A 23,610-nucleotide genomic window follows, 5' to 3' on the forward strand; every position below is an offset into this window, starting at 1 on the left:
AAGTCTCTATTTTATAATCAGATTCTTTTTCTTTTTTAATTTATAAAACTTGAAGATTTTTATTAGAAAAATATATTTAAATTCCAACCACTTACTAATGTCGTCAATGATTAGAACTTAAAATAATAACTATTTACTTTTGAATATTAACAATGACATGTATTATTAAATTCTTATAGCTTACACCACCATTAAATAATTAAATCATAAAGTATTATCTTCACTGACTCTGTATTTAACATTGTTTCAGATATTAGAAGGTTGACTCTTTCACATAAAAGTATGAGGTAAAGAGAGTGATAGAGAAGGTCTGAAGAAATGGTGAGATGGGTGAACAATGGTACAGGCAAACTACTGCCCTTTGTGGGGATGTTGGTGGCTATGCTAACTCAAAGTGGTAGCATGGTGGTAATCAAATTTGCCACCAATGATGGTATCAACAAATATGTCATGGTTGTCTACTCTATGGCTCTCTCCTCCTTCTTGCTTCTTCCCTTTGCCTTCTTTCACCACAGGTTCTGTTTTTCTTATATATCTTCTTTCTTTCAAATTTCAACATATATTTTTTTGTATGATTCTTACCCCACCTTACTAATCTTTACCCTTTTGAATTGAGTAGGTCAGAATGTCCTCCTCTCACATTCTCTGCAATTTGCAGCTTCCTGTTGCTTGCACTCTTTGTGTTAGTATTACTTTCTAATGTTTTGTATTTTCCATCAAATTAGGTTGTTATGCTTAATGTAATGTTTGTTAGCATAACCTGTTTTCAATTCCTTTCTTACTTTGCTTATTATATTCATTCATGTGGTTCCTGATTTGGGAAGTGTGCAGTTTCTCTGATTTGGTTATTTTGCTGTGCAGGAGTTCAGCACAGATAATGGCTTATGTTGGCATAGAACTCAGCTCTCCTACTCTTGCATCAGCAATACTTAACCTTGTTCCAGCTTTCACTTTTGTACTTGCTCTCATTTTCAGGTTCCACCATTTTTTTCTGTGCTGATTGAGAATTCAAAACCATTAACAACTCAGATAAACATCAGGATTTTGTGGATGTTTGTTTCTTCCAAACCATTGAAGTATTGTATAATAGTATACCATCTCAATTGAATTTGATTTTTTAGGATGGAAAAAGTGCTATGGAGGCATCGTAGCAGTCAAGCAAAAGTGTTAGGAACAACAGTATCAATTGGTGGAGCATTTGTTGTGATACTTTACAAGGGTCCATCCATCCTTAGGAGCCATTCATGGAACACTTCTATGAAACTTCAACTTTCCACACAATCAAACTGGATCTTGGGAGGGATATGCTGCATTGCCGATTCTTTCTTTACTTCTATGTGGTACATATATCAGGTTGGGTTAATCACTTTACCTCATGTCTTATCTTAATTCTCCTTATTCTAATGGTTCAGAATTTCCTATACCATTTCATTTAAGTTTTAAGTCTCTTACTTCCAAATTCTATCCAATTATTAGAAGAATTGTTGTTGAATATAATGTATCATTGATGTGAATAAATGAACATAAGAATCTTTGATATAATAATAAAGATTTATTCTAAAAGCAACATCTATTACTACAAAATGATATTTTAATAAGGGTTAAAATAAATTTTAACAATGATTTTGGAGTTTTGTTGCTGTACTTGTATAAAAAAAATTACTCATTTCACATACTAACACTGCTAACACTACTAGAAGATCATTAAATAAAAATCAATTTTAAAAACAAAAATAATTAGTCACTGTATTAACTAAGTTAGATATTAATTTAAAAACTAAAAAATTATTGGTATCTAAAGTAATTTCTGAATTCATATACTAGTTTCTAAATTGATATCTAATTAACTAATTAATATTTAATTAGTTACAAAGATTTTAGCTACTAATTTTAGAATTTAAATTTGTAGTAGTTAATTAAATATCAATTTAGAAACTAGTTTATAAATTTAGAAACTACTTTAGATACTAATAATTTTTTTAGTCTTTAAAATAGTATATAATTTAATCAATACAGTGACTAATTATTTTTTTTCCCAAAATTTGTTTTCTATTTAATGATTTTCTTAATCCAATAACTTGGATATATATATATATATAATAAAGATAAATCTCACTTTTTTAATAAAAAAAAATTGTCTATCTCATTCAAAAATATTTGTTTACGTTTATTAGTATTTAAATAAATTAATATTTTTCATATTTCACCAAATTTTGATAATATTTCTCATTGATTTTTTAAGTGACACAAAATGAAAGTAGTGACATCAAATGTTTCACAATAAAATATACACTTAAATTATAAACACAAAATGCAATAAACCGAAATTACATGAAAAAATAAAATGTTGACAATATTGTAGGAAAGCTTTTATATATTTGTTGTTTTTTGGACTTTAAATGCTTATTGTAGAACCAACATATCATTCAAGTGACATAGAAAGTAAGAACTTGAACTTTTTATATCAGTTCTAAAATAATCGTCACTAAGTAACACTTTCTTTGTCGGTTCTAAAATAACAGACATGGTAAACAATACTTTTTATTATGGTTATTTTCATAAACAACATAGTAATTTTGAGCCCCGACTAATTCATGTTTTTGTTGCATTCCACTTGTGTTCCAATTGATCTTCATCTCATCGATAATGTTACCCTTTACATCAGTCCTTTGCACTTTTTTTTCTCTTTTTCTCTTTTCTTTCTTTCTAAATGGCTACAAAACATCTAAAATAACAATGATGATGAAGATCTTAGCTTTCTCCAAGAATATGATGATGTTACCACCACTTCTTATATCCTAGCCACTTTGACAACGATGAAGCCAACATTGATGACTTTGGTGATAAAATCGACTTCAACTACAAAGTCAATGTTGAAAATTTCTCTAACTTCGACTCCTAACCTAAGGAGGCATTCAAGGAGTCTCCGCTCGACAATAGGAACATTGTCACTTTGAACAAGTGCAATTTAACTACCATCATTGAGAATAATTGTTTTGTAATGGTCAAGTTCTACAACCCTTAGTCTAACCACTGTCGAGCCTTTAAACCTAAGTATGTTTTCATTGCTAATGAGCTCAAGCTCAATAACATCATTCTACTCGAGGTCAACAACACCATCAATCCTTCTTGCTTCGCGAAAGCCAACAGCCCTGGTGGAGTTCTATTTTACTCTGGACAAGAGATTGAATAAGCAGATTATAAAGCAGGAACCCAGCATGGGAGTCTTATACTTTTCGACTTGGGAGATTGCATAAGGAGAATAACTTGATGCAAGCATAGACATCTAAGATTTTTCCATTGTCTTCTTCTTTATTGATGGTGGTCACAAGCCTTACATCACGCAGATCACCCATCCATTCATAGATGAGGAAGGACAGTTTTTCCCCAACCATTAATGATGTTAGCAAGACGAATGAAGAAAAAAAGGTAACAGACCCATCACTAAAATTTTAATCCAATGGAAAGAAACAAATTTGGAGGATGTGGTGTGGTGTGAGTTGCAGTCAATGCACACTATAGCAAAATCATTAAATAAAAACATATTTTAGAGACAAAAAATAATTTGTTGTTATATTGTTTAAGTTAGATACTATTTTATAAACTAAAAAACTATTAGTATCTAAAGTAGTTTCTATTATTAATAAAAATTTATACACTAGTTTCTAAATTAGTATCTAACATTAGTTACCAAGGTTTTAACAGAGTTGGGGGTATTGTGCTTTTTGTAAGTTAGGGCTTGTGTTTGTTTTTAAATAAAGCAAAACATTGATGTAATCTAGGGTTAAATATAACCTTAGTCGTTGTCTTTAACGAGTAATGAGAAAAATAATACAGTTACAAGTTGAGAAATGTGTACCTTTGCGTGTGAGTGACCATCAAAGAGTGTAAATGTTGTGGAGGCATTGAAGAGTTATGTGAAACAAATTTCAGGGGCGAATAGAGAGAGAGGGAGAGAAGAAGACGCGCTGGTGAGAGATGAACTTTTAGGTTTAACAAGGACACAACAAAATGCAGGAATGAAAGGAATGTGCTTAAAATAACAAGTAAGTGAGCAACAATAAAAACACACATTAACTATGGTGGAAGACCCATAATCAGGAGACCGACCACTAGATCTATGGGTAGAAAAATATAAGAGTAGTGAAACTCAACTAAGCTCAACAAGTTCAGATTCTTATCATCTTGGGCCAAATTTTAGTTTGTACAAATATATAGAGAGGTTTAGGTTTTGTTTAGGCTTGTATTTTTCAAATAAATAAGGCCTTAAATTTGAGCATAGTAATATAGGTTTTTGGACTTGTATTTAGAATAGGATTAAAAAAAATTAGGGTTTTTGACCTAGTTAGGGTTTCAATTGGGCTTCCTTTAGTCCAAGAGAAACCTTAGGCCAATCACGAGGAGTGGGCATGCCAATTAGGGTTAGCAAGTGTGCTTCCCACACCTTTGATCACATGTTGTCGATTTTCGATCATAAACACTTGTTCTTGAGCTCTCTCTAGGATAGTCTCCAAATTAGCTAATCCTATATTCCTTCCTACTGAGTTTGTCTAACAAACCACTTAGCACCTTCACTTCAAACATCAAAACAAGCCCTCTACTTTGCTTCCACACCATTATTCAAACATCTTCAACAAAATATCAAATCATAAACCGAAGAAGAACACACAAGAAAGTATTGATTTATCAACAGAAAATTACTGACAAATTTATGTTCGTCGGTAATATTTTATCAACGAAAAATTTTACTGATTGATGGAATTACCAACAAATTTTATCAATGAAACTGAAAATTCAAAAATAATTAATGCTGAATCAATATCTGTCAGTAATTGGACGTCAATATTATCCGTCAATAATGTTTGTCAGTAATTGAACGTCAATTAGTATTTGTTGATATATTATGTCGATAAATTTTATAATAATAATAATAATAATAATAATAATAATAATATTATTATTATTAATAATAATTATAATAATATTAATAATAATTACAATGATATTAATATTTATAATAATATTAATATTAATAATTACATAATATTAAAATTAATAATATTACAATAATATTAATAATAATAATAATATTAATGTTAATAATAGTAGTAATAAATAATAATTACCCTACTAGTGATTACAGGTTTTCCATGTAATGATAATATTTTCTTTAATAATATATATAGTAAATAATAATATTATTAATAATAAATAATATTCTTAAAAATAATTAATAATATTATTAATTATCGATGGATTTTAAACTGTCGCTTCTTCGTTAATAACTTTCATTGACATAAATTTAATAGTATCGCTAGTAAAACCAGTTTTTTTAATAGTGAAAAAAAAAAGTCTATCAAACTATAAGAACACAAAAAAGACAAAACTGAATAAAAGGAAGATAAACATGATTAAGAGATAGTAAAGTAATTATGCAAAATCATGTATAAAAAAATCACATACAACAATGATTTTTTTATGTGATTATAGTCAGAAAGTGTTTAAACAATAGTTATTAAGTATAGTAAAAAAAAAAGCTTATTACTATTACAAAATGTCGCCGTTTCCATGTCATCTCTTTCATGAAATTTTATAAAACAAATTAGATAATAGCGTCATACCCATGTTATTAAACTTAACAAAATTGACAATAAATAATTATTTTACCCCTCTAATCACATCCTACCTATGTTATATTTTGTCATTACTGGAAGAAGAACAAGGGTAAGAGACTTAATCTGAATAGTTGCAAATTTTAGATTGAATGCGAATTATTAAAAAATAGTAAAATTAAATTGGTTTTTGCGTTTGTTACTAAACTTTTCAGGCTTCGATAGGAAAGAAATACCCTGCTGTAACAGTGATATTATTCTTCCAGTTCTTGTTTGCCACCATTCTGTGTGGAATATTTGCCTTTTGCCTTAATTTGTGTGAAAAATTCATGGAAGTTCAATTTGGATTCAGGACCGAGTGTTATTTTATATCAGGTAATATTATTATTAATTTAGATTTTATTAGTCTTGTTTTTAATTTAGATTTTATTATCCTTAAATTATTTATTGTTATTATTGTATTAGTTGTCATATTTCTATTTTATATTTTTAGTTATTATAATTTTATTATATATATTATTAAAATAAATTCATCAATTTTGTAATTGTGTTCAATCAGTTTCTCCAACTTTTTTATCTTCTGTTATTTCCTTCAAATAGTTTTTACAAATACATAATTATCTTATTTCTCAATGTTCAAAATTTTCTAACCAATAAAGGGTTCAAAATTATCTTATTTCTCAATGTTATCCCTATCTCTTGCTAGTGGTCCTTGGTAAAATGAGTAGTTTAATGATCTGATTATAAATAAATAGGCAATAGTTGCAACAATGGTACGTTACGTCCTGTGCACATGGTGTGTCCACAAAGAAGGACCATTATTTTGTGCTATGTTCAAGCCTGTGGGAATCATCTTCACAGTGCTCATGAGTACAATCTTTCTGGGGGAGAATTTCGGCCTTGGAAGGTATATTTTCAAAACTAAAACACCAAAAATATAAAACTCAAACTTATGCTAAATTGACTGTTTCTGTCAACATATTACATAATTTCTTTCAATGAATTTTTTGCAGTTTGATTGGTGCGGTTATAATCGTGGTAGGATTTTATGCTGTATTGTGGGGAAAATACAGAGAGGAGAAGAATAGTGAGAAAATGGTTGAGAACTTGGAGTCATCATCATGCCATAATGTTCCTTTATTAGAAAATAGGGCATAACAGGTAAGTTGAATATTTGATTTGATGAAGTAAATATTTGTTTTGAATTTTAGCTTGGTTTCTCATTCAGGATAGGAATTTAAAACCCTAAACAAGATATAGTTGTTTTATTTTATTTTGTTAAGTTTAATTATAAGTTTTTTATAACACTACCAGAAAAAGTGCTTTTAGAAACTAATTTTTTGGTTTCTAAAATGATAAAATTAGTCACTAACTTTATTATAAACTAATTTAGAAACTAATAGTCTTAAGTCACTAAAATCATGGTCGCTAATTTTAGATACCAATTTAGTTACCATTCAATAAAAACCAATTTAGTGACCAAATATATAAAAACTAATTTAGTGACCAATTAATAGAAACCAAATTAACAACCAATTTCATTGAAACCAATTTCATTGAAACCAATTTAGTGACCAAAATATATAGAAACTCATGTAGTGACCAAATATATAAATACCAAAAAATGGTCACTATATTGGTTTCTAAATAATATAATTTATTATAAAATATTATTTTATTTATCTACTTACTCTTTCCTATTTTATATTTATTTGTAAATTTAAGTTTACTAATTTTAAAATAAATTTATAGAGTTTGTCAACTCAAAACAATTATGTTCATAATCGAGATATGGTAAGAAGTGACTAATTTTTTTCAAATTTTACAATTTTTTTTTTTATAAATTGTGAATGTGAACTAAGATTGTGATAGAAACAAAAGATAATCAAATAAACCCAAGTTAAAATTATTTCATTTTCATAGTTTTTTTAAACATTATAAGATAAAGAAATATATACATTAGTAATCCATAAATAACATCACATATTCTTTTTGCCATTTGTTAGATGCATTTTACTTCAAGAGGAATTTTCACTAATCTATATTTGTACTTTATCTTTCTATTTTAGTAAATATAAATATTAATTTTATGTTTCTCATGCAAATTTATAAACAGACAACTAACTTTGGAACTGCTTATTAGGTTTAAGAAAAAAAATAAAAACTAGAAAAGTTAGTCAGTAAAAATTTTCGAAGCTGTCTGTCACAACAAATGTGATAGATTTTACTTAAAAGTAACTCAAACACTTTATTTACTCTTATCCAAGAAGATGAATTCAGATTCCAATATGTTTTAGCTCCTCTTTTATAGATAAATCATTATAAATAAATTAAGCTATGATAAACAAATATATATGATACCTTTAAACATATACAAAGGATGCATTGTTACTCAAAAAATGATTTCTTATATTATATCAAATAAATTAGTTTTTAGATAATATTAAGAATATAATAATACAAACATTAGACTTCTGACTTAAAAGATGATTGAATCATTTACTCTCTTCTGGGTTAGAGAACTTGCTAAGATTTTGAGCACAAGCAACACATATCCTAGCAGCCCTGGCTTCAAATGCTTCCAACACAACATTAGGCTTCAACCAATCCTCAGCTGCAGGGAATAAAACAAGCATAATATTACAACTCATAGTTAGTACTAGAAATATTAAATAAAGCCATATTTGATTTGGATATCATGAAACTAATCTGGTTAGACTAGGCGTAATCTCCAATTTCACTATAACCTTTTTAACATCATAGTGGTATTACATCAGTTGTTCCATTCGAGCCATATAAGCTATAGTACCAACAGGCTTATTTCCAGTGCCCAGCTGAGAAACCGTCTTCATGAGATGCCTTAACAGCTGAAAAAATAATTACATGTCTTGAAGCAGCCAGTAGACAGTCAGACTCAAATTAAACCTTTAAAATGAAAATATAAGTGACCATTCTTATAAAATTCTATCGGTACGGTAGTATAATTCACGTTCTTCGAATTTGGAAGTTATACTTGTCCAAATCGCTTAAGCTGATTGACTACAATAGTTTCAAACATTTCTTTGTTTGCTAAAACAAAGTTTACTATATATGACAGTGGCTAAGTTGAATTGAACACAAGTTCCTTGAAGACACTTTTGGAATCAAACTTTTGTACAGATGAAACAATCATTAAAAATGACCAACCATGTTCTTTAACAAAGATTTAATCATCAATAAGTAAAAAATATTAGTATGTAGACTAAAAAGAAATCCATAGTGTGAGTTTATCTTTCCACTGTGTATGTGCTTCCCTCTTCCTTTCTCTTTTCTTTCTCTACCTAATATCTATGGCTATGCAAATGCAAAGTGTTGAACAATAGAATCTGTGACTGACCCTCTCTGCATGTGTGTCTATCATCTACAATCAGTCACTGAATACTCTGGACTATATTATCATAATTCTAAGTACCAACTATAGCACCGAAACTCATATTTTAGCAATGTTTGAACTCACTTTGAAGTGACGACCAGTGGTAGAAGAATAATGACATGTGAGGATTATACTTTGTGTGATGCTCTTTAATTAAATTTCAATATATCATATCGATTAAAAGAGAAGCCAAACAACACTCAACTAGCAATTAAATGCGGGAATACAAATAACAAAATCTAGGGTTTTAAGATGGGAAAGATAAGCAAAGGCGAGAATGGATCACGAATCGAAACTTACGATGATAAGGTTGAAGAGGTTGGCCTCCTTCGGAGCAGAGAAACGCATTGTTGTAGAATGCGTTGTCGTCGCCATTGCAGAGGTCGTTGCCGTTGCAGAGTGTGTTGTCGTCGCTGTTGCTGCAGGGTACGTTGTCGTTGTCGTCGTCGTTTCTGCAGGTGCGTTGCCATTGTCGTCGTCGTTGCTGCAGGTGAGTAGCTGTTTCCATCGTCGTTGTTGCAGGGTGAGTAGCTGTTTTCGTCGTCGTTGCAGAGTGTTGCAGAGTGCATGTGCGTGTGTGCTGAGTGAGAGATAAGTACAAAAGATAAAATATTTAAGAGAGTTAAAGTTAGAAATTGAAAACTGCACTATTTAGTTTTAAAAAAAAAGTATACATATCTATTTTAAATTAGTTCATAATTTTTTTAATTTAAACAATATTTTGAATTTGTTATTAATTTAATTCTATGTTTAAATAAAATTAAAAGGTTAAAATATTTTTTTAAATTGATATCAATTATTTTAATATTATACTAAAACTAATAAATTAGGAAATTTATTCATATCAATTTAAAATATTTTATAAATTAATGATTAATAATTAATTTTATAAAATTTAATTATCCCAAAATTAGTATCTAAATTCAAATAATAGTGACTAAAAATGAAAGTATCTAATTATATGGTGATTAGAAACTATAAAACTAGTTTCTAATTTTAACAAGAGACTAAAAAAATGGTTTCTATAAAAAAAAAATTTATTTTTATTATTAGCTACCAAAAATATAGTATCTAATTATTTTATAATTTTTATTAATAATAGATACCATTTTAGTAACCAATAATTTTTAGTTTATAAAATGGTATCTAAATTAGTTACTATAGAAACTAATTTTTTTTTTCTAAATTAGTTACCATTCAATCATTTTCTTGTGGTGATATTTTTGGTATTTTTAGGTATAAGGAAAAAAAATAAATTTATTATACGTGAGGATAAGACTAAAAATACAATTCTAAATTCACGAGAATTGACTTTCTTAAAGCAAGAAAGACTTTGGACATTTGAACTTTTTTTAAAAGGATCAAGAGGAAGAGCATTGAGAATTTTGGACACCTCGGGTAGAACGGTGAAAACAAAAGTCTCTTCTATGTATTTAGTTTTTCTTCTTTTTTTTTGTATGTATTTGTCTAGTTCCTTTTATGTAAATCCTGATATATTTTAGTCATAGTAAGATGAAAATCAACTTTTGCTTTCATGATCCTAATCTAAAATTAACTTTCTCAAAATGTCGTCTACAACACATAAACTCATCTTTTGAATCTTAGAACTCCATCAAACCCTACAAAGAAATTATTAGTCTGATCAATACCTAACAAACTTATCATATATCTTAAATTAGGATCAACTAACTTTTCTTAACATATAAATAATGCAATAAGAAAATGGGATAAGAAGAGAATGTTACACCTAAATTCAAATCCTACAGTATGTTTCAATTACTTAATTTTTTAGTCATTATAAAAATCCATGAATTATCTTATGACTCAATGAATCACCAACCACATTAATCTTACTAGGATATAATTTAGTTAAAAATCATAATCTTTTAAGAACTTCATTTATCACCTCTCACATTTTATTCTTTCTTGCAAAAATAATATGAACAACCGACCACAATATTGATATATAATTCTTCAAGTCTACATAAAACAAAGTATACATAAACTCTTATCTCTTATGTTATTCAATGTGAAAATTGGATATTGGATATTGAATTGAAAGTATTTGATTTCTTATTAAATATGTTTTATACAATTAGATAAATCTTATGTATAAATAGAGTTGGTATAACCCTAAAACGTTATAGTTTTATTTGTTTGAATAAATTATACATAAACTCTTATCTCTTAATCTCTTATATTATTTAATGTGAAAATTGGATATTGGATGTTGAATTGAAAGTATTTATTTCTTATTAAAGATGTTTTATATAATTGGATAAATCTTATGTATAAATAGGGTTGGTATAACCCTTGAACGTTGTAATTTTATTTGTTTGAATGTAAATTGTGTTAGTCTATTATGGTATTTATTTGTGTATTATTGATTGACCACTGAAATAATGAGTACTTTGAATCTAATAGAATCGAGACATAAATGTTTCAATTGTACTAAAAAAATGTTTATAATTAAAAAGAAAATTCAGTTTAAATGGAAATCAAACTAAGTTGTGATTATTAAATATGTAACTCAAATGGTCACGCTTAATGTTTTTATAGAACAATATTACTGAAGCTTCCAACAAGTCATAATTTGAGTGAGAAAAAAATATTTTATTTTTTTGGAGAAGAATGTAGTTTAAGTAAGAATATTATGCTCAAAGTATATTCTTTATGTAATTATATACATTTTGGTGAAGTTAAATAGGTCCTTTTATAAATTTTATGTTACGTGATTCATTAAATAATGTAATAAAATGAACATGGTTGGATAAGAAGTAAATGTATTATGATAATTGAACATATAAATGAAAAAGGAAAAAATATATTAAATAAATTGACTAGAATTGAGGATTAACATGACGAAAGTGTTATGTGAGTTTATTAGGAAATGACAAAGAACTCTAATAGAAATATAATTTAGCTTGTAATTGTGGTATTTTATTAATAATTTAAATATTAAGATATTAAAGTGTTAAAGGATTAAAGACGGTTATTACATCAAAATTTATGGAGTAGATAAAATGAATCATCCTCTCTACATTAAATCAATAAGTTAATAAACACTAATAAATTAAATGTTAGTTTTAATACATATTTTTATGAGAATGTTAATGATTTTATGAATATTATATATATATATATATATATATATATATATATATATATATATATCACGAACGACATTTTGTTACTTCAACATGTTATCTCTGTACTGGTATGGACGATCGGTCACTATCATGACTCGGTCTCCCTGACCAAGCTGACCGAGACTTGCACGGACGGGCAGGCCGACCGACACACTTAATCCATTAACGCTCGAACCAAGGTCAGTAAAGTTAAACTGTCATTAAGAATTAGGTAATATGCTCCTAAATGTGATCAATTCCACTAATCAGACTCAATAAGATAAGTTCACTAAAATAATATAAATAGCACACTTTTCAAGAAGAAAGGTACGTCATTATCACTGTACACCCTCGAGTGTTGAATATCCTTTTTTTACTGACTTGAGCGTCGGAGTGCCTTCTGCAGATACCCTCCATTCGGCATCCACTTGAGACTGAAAGAAAGAGACCCAAAAAGTAGTATCAAGACAAGAAGAATCACAATGCAACTCTAACAACCTGTCCAAAAATACGAAACTTTTCCATATTTCTGTAGATCCATCTTCATAACATAAACAATCTCCATTAGTAATCGTTCAAATATGTGAAACGAACTACACTACACCTCCCATTATATATTATAAATTCAATAGTTATTAATGTTCAGAATTTGATTCTCAATTATGTTCTGATTGTTTTGCGCATGGGTCTTTGCAATTGAGTTAAAATTAGAAGAGAGTATGTAATAATGAGGCCGAGAATGATAGAGATTGCACTGTTTGAATATGCATCCCAATTTTTTTTATAATAATTATTGTATTTTTTAGAATAAAAAAATTTTTAGAATAAAAAAAAATACAATATTTTTGACTAATAATAATTTTAAAACAAAACCTATTTTGTTTTGATAATTAATTATTTCTGACGCCAAGTCAGGTATGTTGCTGATTTAACAGTTATGATGACCGTATTTGTATTTATTTATAATGCTTTTAATTATATTTTAATTTAGTAATAAAATAATTCTCAATAACATTGTGAAAGACTAGTTTTTATTTGGCAGTATAACAATTATGACGAGTTATTTAAAAGTGTCTCTTAGACATAACATTATTTACTGATAAAAATCCTAAAACTTGTATTCAAAATAATAAAATCAATTTAATATATTGATTGAATAATAAATTATAAAATAAACAAACCTTAATTATATGAAATAAAAAATAAAACTATTTCAGATTGATTAATCATTATAAAATAATATACTTAAATATACTGATTTATTTTAAATAATTCATTGGCATTTCAGTGGGGAAATAAGTGATGCGCTAATACCATGTGGCAAAATGCTCTTTATATATATATATAGATAGATCATAAAAAAATCATAAAATTTAAATGAAATGGTAAAATCAAGATTTTTTATTTATTTAATGTATTAATTGATAGTTGATTAATATAATCAGAAAATATACACACATTAATTGCATGGAAATAAAAAAATCAAGATTATTTAAGATTGAATATATTTATTGATTAATCCAATCAAACAGTATACGTACCGTAGATGATTAATTATACAAGCCTTAATTATTATATAATATTGTAATTAAATATATTGGTTTGTTTTTTTATCAATAAAGTAAATACTCAAATGATTCATCTGCATTTCAGCGGGAAAAGAATAATGTGGTTATGTCACGTGCATGCATTTTCTTACGTGGAAACATTTATTTTATATCATCTAATAGATAAATATATTGAGTTGTAATTTTTTTAATATATTCAAATTCAAGCTTGTCAATTTCATTAATCTTCAATTCAAAAAGTAAAATCCAACTTACTCCTATGAAGTCCAAAACATTATGGGTTTTATATCACAGATTATATACAATGATCACAGATTCTTGCGCCTCCATATCTTCTTCTGGCATCACCATACACAATATGAAAATACATTTTTATCCTTCTTGTGCCACCCTATAGAATAACTTCTGAATTATGTAATCCAGAAACACATTTGAAAAAAGACTTCCGGATTATATAATCCAGAAATTAAAAAAGACTTTTGGATTATGTAATCCAGAAAGTAATCATGCATCTAAAAAAAAGACTTCCGGATTATATAATCCAAAAGCTAATTACAAATTTGAAAAATGACTTCCGGATTATGTAATCCAGAATATTACAGAGAGCCATTTTTGGAAATACAAAAATCTATGGAGGTGAGAGAAGAAGGTATGGAGGTGCAGGAAGAAGCAGCCATTATCACATAGTAAAATCCAAAAATATTCTGTTATTTTGTTTTATACAGTGATCACATTGACATTAGAACTTTTGATCTTGTACTTGCTATGGAACTCCCTGAATCATCCACCCAACTGTACTAGAATGCAATTCTTCTAAAATGAACAGCTAAATTTATTTAACTAACAAATAAATAAATACATAATTTCATTTGTTAATGAAACATGGCTATGACCTTACTTTTTCTTTTCCTCACCTTAAAATAATCAAATCCTCCTTTCCACAAATTTTCAGGCGATGATAGCTGACAAAACGTATTTATTGGCTGTGGTACCCACATGGATGGTCATGGATTATTATTGGTGACAAACAAAAGCTTATTCAAATGATGATGATATGACAATGACGGTTGCACCATATGAGAGAAAGATTTGGAAACAAGATAACAATTTTTTCAATGAAGAGAACAACTGAAAAGGGCATTGCAACCGCCACTGATTTTCAAAATGCAAACGGTAAAATGATGAAGATGGTGAATGAGGCATCAGTTTCCATTTCGCCATCAAAGCAAGCCCGGCCCACTCCTACTATCAATCTCAACCATAGGTAAGCCATACCTACTTCTATCAGCTCTCTCTTTGCCTTAAAGTACATATTTTTGTCTCTCTCCGTGTGTTGTTGTTGGAAGATGTTCTGTCAACTATTCTAATCTAGCTTCACTTGATCCTCACGTACCCCCCAATACATAGAGGTTTTCCATTCTATCAAACTGCTTTTTATATGGGAATATAGCTTTCTCAAGCCATGCCAACTATATTGAAGTGATTACTTCACCTTCTCAACGTATCAAAAGAGTAGTTTACTTCAAGGTTCTTGACAAACCCACCTGTATCTCAGTATGTAAAGCAATTGATCATTTATATATGCAATTGTATGTTGTTAAAACCTGACACTTGATTTCTCAAACAGAGACGCATATAAGATAGAGCAGTCAAACATGCCATTTGGTTTGGTCTCAGCCTGGAACAAGCGCCGGAGAAGCAAATCTCAAGAGCAAACAGATCCCTGTATGGCTCTTTATTGTTTTTCTCCCTCATGGTTTAAGCATGTAATTTAGTACTGTTTTTATTGCATAACCAACCAGTAACATTTACGAACTACATATTCAGGGGTTTACAAACCTGCACAGCTTTGGCAGCTTGAAGATCAGACACCACGACCAACTAAAAGGCTACATGGATCATCCGTTTTCACACTCAAGGAGATGGAAGAGGCAACATGTTCATTCAGTGATGAGAATCTGCTTGGAAAAGGAGGATTCGGCAAAGTCTACAGAGGCACATTGCGGTCAGGAGAGGTAACACTCTAGACAGAAGTTTTTTGCCCTTAGGAATTTATCATAGTTTACAAGAGTTTGTAACGTCCGTTATAGCTTCCATACAGAAACCATGTTTCTTATAAAATGCTCAAAATTAGTGAATTTGATACAGATGAATACATACTAATATAACAAGTCTCCTGAAGGTTGTAGCAATCAAGAAAATGGAGTTGCCAGCAATTAAAGCAGCAGAGGGGGAACGTGAGTTCCGAGTCGAAGTTGACATCTTAAGCGGACTTGACCACCCAAATCTTGTTTCTTTGATAGGCTACTGTGCTGATGGAAAGCATAGATTCCTAGTATATGAATATATGCGTAATGGAAACCTGCAAGATCATTTGAATGGTTTGTCATGTAACCAAATCTACACTATTGGCAAAATTTCTAACGTCGAGCTTTTATTAATTAACATTTAATTTTAGGAATTGGGGAAAGAAACATGGATTGGCCTCGAAGACTCCAAGTTGCACTGGGAGCTGCAAAAGGGCTTGCTTATCTTCATTCAAGTTCTGATGTTGGAATTCCTATTGTTCATAGGGATTTTAAATCGACCAATATTCTCTTAGATGACAGCTTTGAAGCAAAGGTAAATAGACTCCCTATAGTGACTTCAACATTTCATTCTCATAATCATATGTACAAAAATAAAATAAACATCTTTTGTAGATATCTGATTTTGGTCTCGCCAAGTTAATGCCAGAAGGACAAGAGACACATGTGACTGCCAGAGTACTTGGTACCTTTGGCTATTTTGATCCTGAGTATACATCGGTATGCATCTATGCCATAAAGATTTTTTTAAAAAAACAATACTTCACTTTTTCAATTTTCAACACCTTAAGATAAATAGTATATACTATTAAGGTAAAATGAAATTTTGCTTTGCAGCAAGGGTAAATGTAACTTATTTTGCAATTATTCCAGAATAATGTGCACAAGATGAAAACAGCTTCACATGTTAACGTCAAGAATCTGCGTTTGCTACAAAGTAGGTCATTTGCATAATATACCCAAATCTTCAACTCCCTTTCATCTCATGCATACTTATTCAACCATATGTGACTATGGACATCTTAATCTAGAGCAGGATTTATTAATGGTTGAACAACACCAAAGCAGCACATACTATAGCAGTTTAGGCCACCAAAAAATAAATCACCCATGCAAATTAAGTCAGCAAATTCAACACCAACATAAGAAGAAAAATAGTCTAACCCTTGAAACTTGATTTGCATTAGAAGCCTAAGGCCCAAAGAAGTCTTTCAGTTTCTTATATGGTTTATTAGGTTATTTACTACTAATGATTCAGAGAATTTTGTGTATAACCAGAAGCCCAACATGACACTAAATAAGTTATTTGATTTTAACATTTTTCTGGCCATAGAAAGAATTTTAGTCCTTCTTATAATAGTCCATGCTTTTACACCAAGTGGTTTCATGAGCTCAATCCATACCACCCATGGACATGTTCTAGTAACTAACATTCCAGGTATATAGTTCAAAGAAATTTCGGCCCTCAATCCTGATCAACATTTCCAGCCTGGAGGACTTTCATGGGCGTTGTCTTTACAAGTTATTAAATTTTTTTCTGTGTCTTTACCTAAAATGCCTAGATTCCTAAATTCTTATATGACAGCCTTTGCATTTTCACAAAACAGTCATAAAACGCAGCTTTTTTATGTTGCTAGGGGAATTATTACCGTAAATTAGCAAGATTCATTCAGAAAAGGCTGTGATACTTACAACCAAATATTGTTACTAAAATTGATATTGCCTACATAAATCATTCATTCCATCATCTAAGAATGTAGCATAAGAAGAAGCATTTTATTTCTCAAACCAAATGTGTCTATCCCAAAGTGCTATCTTGCAATCTTATATCTAGTGGCAGTGCAATGCAAAATACGTGCTCTTACACTAACATTATTAGATATTTCATTTGACAACAGACTGGAAAACTCACGCTACAAAGTGATGTTTATGCTTTTGGTGTTGTTCTTTTGGAGCTTTTGACTGGACGTCGAGCTGTAGATCTAAATCAAGGTCCCAACGATCAAAACCTTGTACTACAGGTAGGAAATGTATCAACACATGTGCGCACACACTTTTGGCATCTATCCTTATGAATGTAAAACCAACATATAAGCCCCCAAACTGGCTTCTATATTTTTTTTTATATTTCATTAAAAATATTCCAGGCACTATTATTTTTTATAATAATAGTACATTTGAGGGAAAAAAAAGGGTGGTATTGGTAGAGATTCTTGGTAAGGAGACAACATCAGATAGAGGATAGTTCAATCATTGGAGGCAGAGGAAGACTTTAGAGAAACTATAAGCAAAACCAATAAAAAAGATACAATGGTCAATAGTTGTCTATGGACATGATCAACACACATTATAGAACTCTTTGATTCATGTGACTGAGAGTTGGGAAAAGGCTAGGTTGTTGTCATTGATGCATTTAAAAATAATCAAGAGAGAACCCTTATTTAATGTGAGTGACAAAAATAAATATTAAAACCATTAGATCCTAAAATAAATGGTCAATATTAAAATACATGGTATAAAAGCTTTTATGATTGATCATCTATACGGTTCATGTTTGCACCTCTCACTCTTATAAAAATGAAACTTTCTTACTAGAAATATTTGTGTGTGTAGAGTGAGAAATAGTTTATTGTAAGAGTGATGCGACTTAGTTTAGAAAACTTGTAATGCTCACCATCCATGGGACATTCAATGCTCAATGTTAGCCCCCCTCACAACAAGATGGTATTTTACTTGAAATACCCCCACCCCCCATCACACATTTACACATGCCAACATAAGTGGTTTACATACATATTCAAGAATTGTAGATTCATCCAACAACTACCAAGCATATTTCACCACTACTAGAAGCGGAATATGATATTTTACTCTCGTTGAGTGATGCGTCCTTAGCCTAAGTTTAAAGTAGGAAGAAGAAACAACACGGGTTGTGTGCTTAACAGAAAGGAATGAACCACAGAAACAAACTGGAACACATGAAGAGGAGAGGGGGTGTAAGGAGGGGAAGGAACAGCATACCAAGCAGAGAAATAGAGAAAAGAAGAGACTATTGAGGTTGTTAACAAACACAAACAGGGATATTAAACGTGAGGAAGAGGAGATATGTGAGGTTTATGAAATTGTTGAGTAAACTTGGGAGAGGGTTGCGTGTTCCCTTGGCATTTGGGACCCTTGTGTAACCTGTTACTGGATTTTCTTTCCTTGCTGTTCTACTTTTCTACAGAGAAAACCTTGGAATCTTCTAAGTTAATATCCCTGTTTTATTGTTCTGTTATATAGAGCCTTATCATTGAGAATCACTAGATTCATAAAACTGGAAGACTTTAATTCATTATAATTCATATGCAGGTGAGGAACATCCTGAATGACCGCAAGAAGCTTCGTAAGGTGATAGATCCAGAGATGGCTCGAAATTCCTACACCATTCAGTCTATAGTCATGTTTGCCAATCTGGCATCAAGATGTGTTCGACCAGAGAGTAATGAGAGACCATCAGTGGCAGAATGTGTAAAAGAACTCCTAACGATTATCTATACAAATTCAAAAGGCTTGGGTATGGTTATGCATACTTTGAGAATGATCTAGTGAAATCACAGTTTAGACACCGGAATTATGATGATTTCTTGATGATAATAAAAAGTGAACTACAACAGTTCTTCTATTCACTTATCCGCCAAACAGATTAATGTTATCAGTACAAAGCATAATAACTTGGCTGATTTTAGGAGGTGAGGAACTCAATCCATCATGGGCAAGGCAGAAAGAGCATTTCCATTTTCTCTTCTCCACCACCAGTCATGCCCTCATGTCTCTCGCACCCCTTTTGGTAACATGACATGAGTGCGCAAGAGACCACAACAAAATAAACCACTTCCCAGAAAATGTTACCCAACTTTCTAACATGAAAATTTTATTTGGGCATATGATTGGCATGGTTCAACATGTTGTATATGCCACATTCAAATTTCAAGAATGATCAATAAGTCATACAATATAGATACACAAATAAATCATTGTTTTAATTATATTGAAGAAATAAAGAGTTCATAAGATTTGTAATTTTCATGCATCTAATGTTAGGTTCTTCAGTAAAAAACCATGTATCTTTTGACTTGGTATATTTTATCACATCTTATGTTACCATTACCAGCTTCACAATCTTATCCATTATTACGTGGGTGTCTAACCCAGACAAGGAAATAAAAAATTTAGAAAACAGTATGATGTAATTACCTGTATCATTCAGTCCCTGTCCTAAAGATAAGAGAAATAAATAAGGATGCATGATACCACTCTCTATTCTCCAGTCAAACTTAAAACCATCATGTCCATCTTGCTATCAATGCTGAAACAGATATTCCACAATTACAAATAAGAAACTTTACCTTATAACATGTATTTGAGTATAAGATCATGTGGAAGCACATAACTTACAGTGATACAAGCTTTGAAGGAAAATGAGAATGACAACATTACCTTGACAAATATTTTTTGCAACCCTTATACACATTCAAATAGTCTTTTGTTTATCATACTGACAGATCTGATTCTGAGGTCGTACTTGAAAGAGGAAGTTTCTTGCACATCAAGTGCTTGCGTCTCTGCAACATTAGCAGGACTAAAATACTATCTGTCTTTACAATTTTGTAATCTGCTTTTGTGTACATTTTAAATGGAGCTTCATCAATCATTCTGCAATGCAAGTAAACCTCTTTTGAGGAACTCATCTGAGAAATTAATTCCTCACTTGCCTTTAGAAGATGCCAGCCAATGCCCCTCCTGAATAGAATCAGAAACATGTACTCAGAAAGTTAGTTACATCATGTAGTTTCACTGTCAAAGACACGCCCACAGATTTTTTCTTTAGCCCACCAAAAGTTTTAAAATATTAGCTAAGAGATGAGAATTTAGGATTAACAATATATGTCGGATTGGATTAACTTGATAAAGAACTTTGATGCTCAAAGCAACGGTTAAAGGCTTTGCAACAGGCATGCATTCATTCACGGAAAGTAGACCATAAAGTTTTAAAATTGAACTTGGAAACAAAAATACAGTTGCTATTGCAAGGATGATGTCAATCTCTCCCCGAAGTCAACAGATGTATATTAAATATTTAATTATAATATTGCAAATCTTTGATGGTAAAGTAGGTAGCTGAAATGCTTAATCATTTAAATCTAATTGCGGGTTTCCCTACTCAAATTACTACAGATGAAAATGTTTATCATGCCATGTAAAAGAAGCAAGGTAAAATTGCCTGTAACATATGAAAAGTAGATTTATCTCCTGCCTCACTTGAATGAAAGGAGATACAACACACAAGTAACTTGCTCAATAAAAACCACCTTGTCTCGTAGGTTCAAAATTTCATTAGGTTTTTCATAATTAAAAGACATCTTTATCATTAGATTGCATTAGAGGTAGACATTCACAATTTTCACATAGTTTGAGAAAAAAGCCCACATCAAAAACTTTTCATTCTTGACAAGAACCAGTTAAGTCTTTTATACTATTTATGACACATTTGTTCCACACCATGAATCAAAACACGATCTCTAATTCATGTTTCCACCCTATTGAACATTCCAACTCAAGACATGCTTCAGTTCGACCGATATAAAGTGACAATAATCAATGTTGGGCCCAGAATATAACATTTGTCAAAAACAACTGAAAGTCTAACTCATCAATCCAAACAACAGTCATTCTATCAAAATTTAGCAAAAGCACACGTTGAATTAATCAATGAAACTTAAACAGATTTCTTCAATAACTTTTTAATCAAACCTAAACCACAACTCAAAAAATGTGTACTAAAATTCTCCCAAGTAACAACCCATCTAACCCAATCTAGTAGTTACAGTTATAGCAGGTACAGAAAAGGTATAAATACTCAAGATAATCTATAAAATAAATATCAAGTTCATCCGACTACGAAAAAAACTCAGTATTCTCAAAAAAAAATATCCAAAGAACTTGATGTAATATTTGTCCATCAAAAAATTACGCCTGAAGTTCCTACACGTGCATTTTTGCTGGCCAAACCAATCTTCAAATCTTTAACAAACATATAAAGGAGGTTTAAAAATCATTGATGGTATGACTTCTAATATTGTTATGGTAAAAATCAATGAATTTACCATACATAGGGTTCGTGATTAGATGAAAGTTTTATCCTCTCATTCATATAAATTGTTATGATATGACCTAAGAAATTCACAAAATATGTGACAATTTGTGATTGTTTTCTTTTTATAATCATGTCATAAATACAAAGTATTCAGTGACTGTGTCAATAATTAATCTCTTCAGATAACTTGGACTGATCACCTTTAATATAGATGGCAGAAATCAACGAATTTACCATACTATTGGGTTTTGGGTTTGTGATTAAGTTATAGTCTGTCAACTAGGAACAAATCATTCTTATATGACTTTCAGGTAATTTTTGCAGAAGTTAAGAAACTACCTATAATATAACGGATCACTTTTCTGTGGTTTTCTACTCAACCACGTTTGCGATTGTACAATAGAGCAAAACCTACTATTTACTCAATATATTAATTTGCGAAGAAAACGCATTTCCAACTATATATATAAAGATAAACATGTTTAAAGTAATTGTAAGGAAAAGTGCAGATACCTCCTGAGAGATTTTTGCACGGCCATGTTACAAATGTAGGGTGAATCCCTCGGAGGGGTGGGCGAGGGAACAGAAGCATTGGCACCTCTTCTGTTGAAACAGATCTCGACAGTTCCCACCAAGCGCGCTCCTTCGTCTTCATGAAGTAGTTCTCCTTCGTCTTCTTGAAGTTGTTCTCCTTCTTCTTCTTTAGCAGCAGTAGGTGGCGGTTGTGTTTGAGTGTAGAAGGCGACGAGCGTGGCGGTGTTGGGAAGGAGCGTTAAGCGTTGGAGGAGGTACTGGTTGATGAGGAAGGCGAGGAGGTTGACGTAGGCGACGGGGATGAGCAAGGACTCGGCGAAGGAGTGGGCGAGGAGGAGGACGGTGGGACGGGTCTCGTGGGGGCGCATGAGGCGGACGGAGAGGGAGCCGGATGGGAGGTCGCGGCGGTAGAGGAAGGAGTCGAGGGAGTTGAGGCGGCGGAGGTCGTCGTCGGTGAGGAAGCCGGAGGTGAGGGGGGGGGGGGGAGGGGGAGTGGGAAGCGGAGAGTTTGAAAGCTGAGGAACGGGGTTTGGTGGAGGAGAAGAGAGAGAAGTGAAAAGGCAAAGAGAGAGAGAAAGAGAGGTTTTGGATTTGGATTTGAGGGTCGACGGTGAAAGAAAGGGTAAACAGTGACGATGGTGCTGCCATGGCGGAATTGCAAGTTCGAAGTTTGTTACAAAGGCCGTGTTTGGGTGGTGGTGGTGCTTCTGTGATTTACTCAGTGTTAGATAGATAGAAGAGTTTTTAAGATGCCTAAAGAAGGGTCACTGAAAGATACTAGAAGTGAAGTCACTAACAAAACCAAACTTTATTACACATCTTTTTTAAGGTTGTGTTTTGGATTTGAGGGGTGGATTTACACTGATTTAAAAGAAAAAGAAAAGTACGAAGAAAATGAGATTGTTTAAATTAAGATAGATTTTGTGAAGAAAATTTATTTAAGTTTATAAGTGATGTAATGATTTTAAGAAAAAAATTTATTTTTTATAAAATATATAAAAAATAAATTTACAAATTTATCCTGATTTGTAAAAACAATTGAATAATAATAATAGAACAAAATTAATTTATTTTTTTATATTAATAATATTATTATTACTGTTATAAGTTTATTTTTTATTAAATAATTATTT

General features: G+C 30.8%; 3 protein-coding genes and 1 long non-coding RNA gene across 10 annotated transcripts; 2 read left to right on the forward strand and 2 right to left on the reverse strand.

Annotated features, from left to right (window-relative positions):
* The first annotated feature begins 245 nt into the window (after positions 1-245).
* On the forward strand, positions 246-6,945 carry LOC137810646 (WAT1-related protein At5g40210-like). 3 transcript variants are annotated; one of them, XM_090298271.1, is made up of 7 exons: positions 246-515; positions 620-682; positions 862-975; positions 1,122-1,353; positions 5,828-5,987; positions 6,368-6,519; positions 6,626-6,945. In XM_090298271.1, exons 1-7 carry the CDS (start codon positions 319-321, stop codon positions 6,698-6,700), a joined length of 993 nt encoding a protein of 330 aa, XP_090154397.1. In that variant the 5' UTR covers positions 246-318; the 3' UTR covers positions 6,701-6,945. The 3 variants fall into 3 exon arrangements, with proteins under 3 accessions (XP_090154397.1, XP_090154398.1, XP_090154396.1); XM_090298272.1 differs by lacking the exon at positions 5,828-5,987; XM_090298270.1 differs by lacking the exons at positions 246-515; positions 620-682; positions 862-975; positions 1,122-1,353 and having other exon boundaries at positions 5,936-5,987.
* A 1,055-nt stretch (positions 6,946-8,000) lies between these two features.
* On the reverse strand, positions 8,001-9,621 carry LOC137809613 (uncharacterized). Of its 2 annotated transcripts, XR_016519027.1 has the most exons (3): positions 9,325-9,621; positions 8,360-8,479; positions 8,001-8,226 (listed from the first exon to the last, which is right to left on the reverse strand). It is a non-coding gene; the product is annotated as an uncharacterized LOC137809613 (long non-coding RNA). The 2 variants fall into 2 exon arrangements; XR_011080787.2 differs by lacking the exon at positions 8,360-8,479 and having other exon boundaries at positions 9,325-9,602.
* A 5,155-nt stretch (positions 9,622-14,776) lies between these two features.
* Positions 14,777-19,475, forward strand: LOC137810650 (Protein kinase superfamily protein). Of its 4 annotated transcripts, XR_011080939.2 has the most exons (9): positions 14,809-14,984; positions 15,348-15,445; positions 15,548-15,735; positions 15,903-16,101; positions 16,179-16,342; positions 16,423-16,527; positions 16,681-16,744; positions 17,706-17,828; positions 19,159-19,378. XR_011080939.2 is itself a non-coding variant. In XM_068612034.1 (8 exons), exons 1-8 carry the CDS (start codon positions 14,797-14,799, stop codon positions 19,393-19,395), a joined length of 1,302 nt encoding a protein of 433 aa, XP_068468135.1. In that variant the 5' UTR covers positions 14,777-14,796; the 3' UTR covers positions 19,396-19,475. The 4 variants fall into 4 exon arrangements, 3 of the variants coding, with proteins under 3 accessions (XP_068468135.1, XP_090154401.1, XP_090154402.1); XM_068612034.1 differs by lacking the exon at positions 16,681-16,744 and having other exon boundaries at positions 14,777-14,984; positions 19,159-19,475; XM_090298275.1 differs by lacking the exon at positions 16,681-16,744 and having other exon boundaries at positions 14,971-15,247; positions 19,159-19,475.
* Positions 19,476-20,121: 646 nt separating this feature from the next.
* Positions 20,122-23,260, reverse strand: LOC137810651 (Acyl-CoA N-acyltransferases (NAT) superfamily protein). Its single transcript, XM_068612035.2, is given in 4 exon segments — positions 20,122-20,342; positions 20,344-20,589; positions 22,457-22,960; positions 22,962-23,260. Coding segments are annotated over 4 exon segments (936 nt in total). The 5' UTR covers positions 23,126-23,260; the 3' UTR covers positions 20,122-20,320.
* Between the last annotated feature and the right edge of the window lie 350 nt (positions 23,261-23,610).

This window comes from Phaseolus vulgaris, chromosome 2 (assembly GCF_051622355.1).
Source record: "Phaseolus vulgaris cultivar YP4 chromosome 2, ASM5162235v1, whole genome shotgun sequence".
NCBI classification, from domain to species: domain Eukaryota; kingdom Viridiplantae; phylum Streptophyta; class Magnoliopsida; order Fabales; family Fabaceae; genus Phaseolus; species Phaseolus vulgaris.

Excerpts from the sequence above, each read along its gene's own strand:
- LOC137810650 (XM_068612034.1), top strand. The coding sequence starts at position 14,797 with ATGAGAGAAAGATTTGGAAACAAGATAACAATTTTTTCAATGAAGAGA. Across the intron at positions 15,446-15,547 it reads TCAAGAGCAAACAGATCCCT|GGGTTTACAAACCTGCACAG; the intron begins GTATGGCTCTTT and ends CTACATATTCAG. Across the intron at positions 16,343-16,422 it reads ATGACAGCTTTGAAGCAAAG|ATATCTGATTTTGGTCTCGC; the intron begins GTAAATAGACTC and ends CATCTTTTGTAG.
- LOC137810646 (XM_090298271.1), top strand. The coding sequence starts at position 319 with ATGGTGAGATGGGTGAACAATGGTACAGGCAAACTACTGCCCTTTGTG. Across the intron at positions 683-861 it reads CTGTTGCTTGCACTCTTTGT|GAGTTCAGCACAGATAATGG; the intron begins GTTAGTATTACT and ends TTTGCTGTGCAG. Across the intron at positions 5,988-6,367 it reads CGAGTGTTATTTTATATCAG|GCAATAGTTGCAACAATGGT; the intron begins GTAATATTATTA and ends ATAAATAAATAG.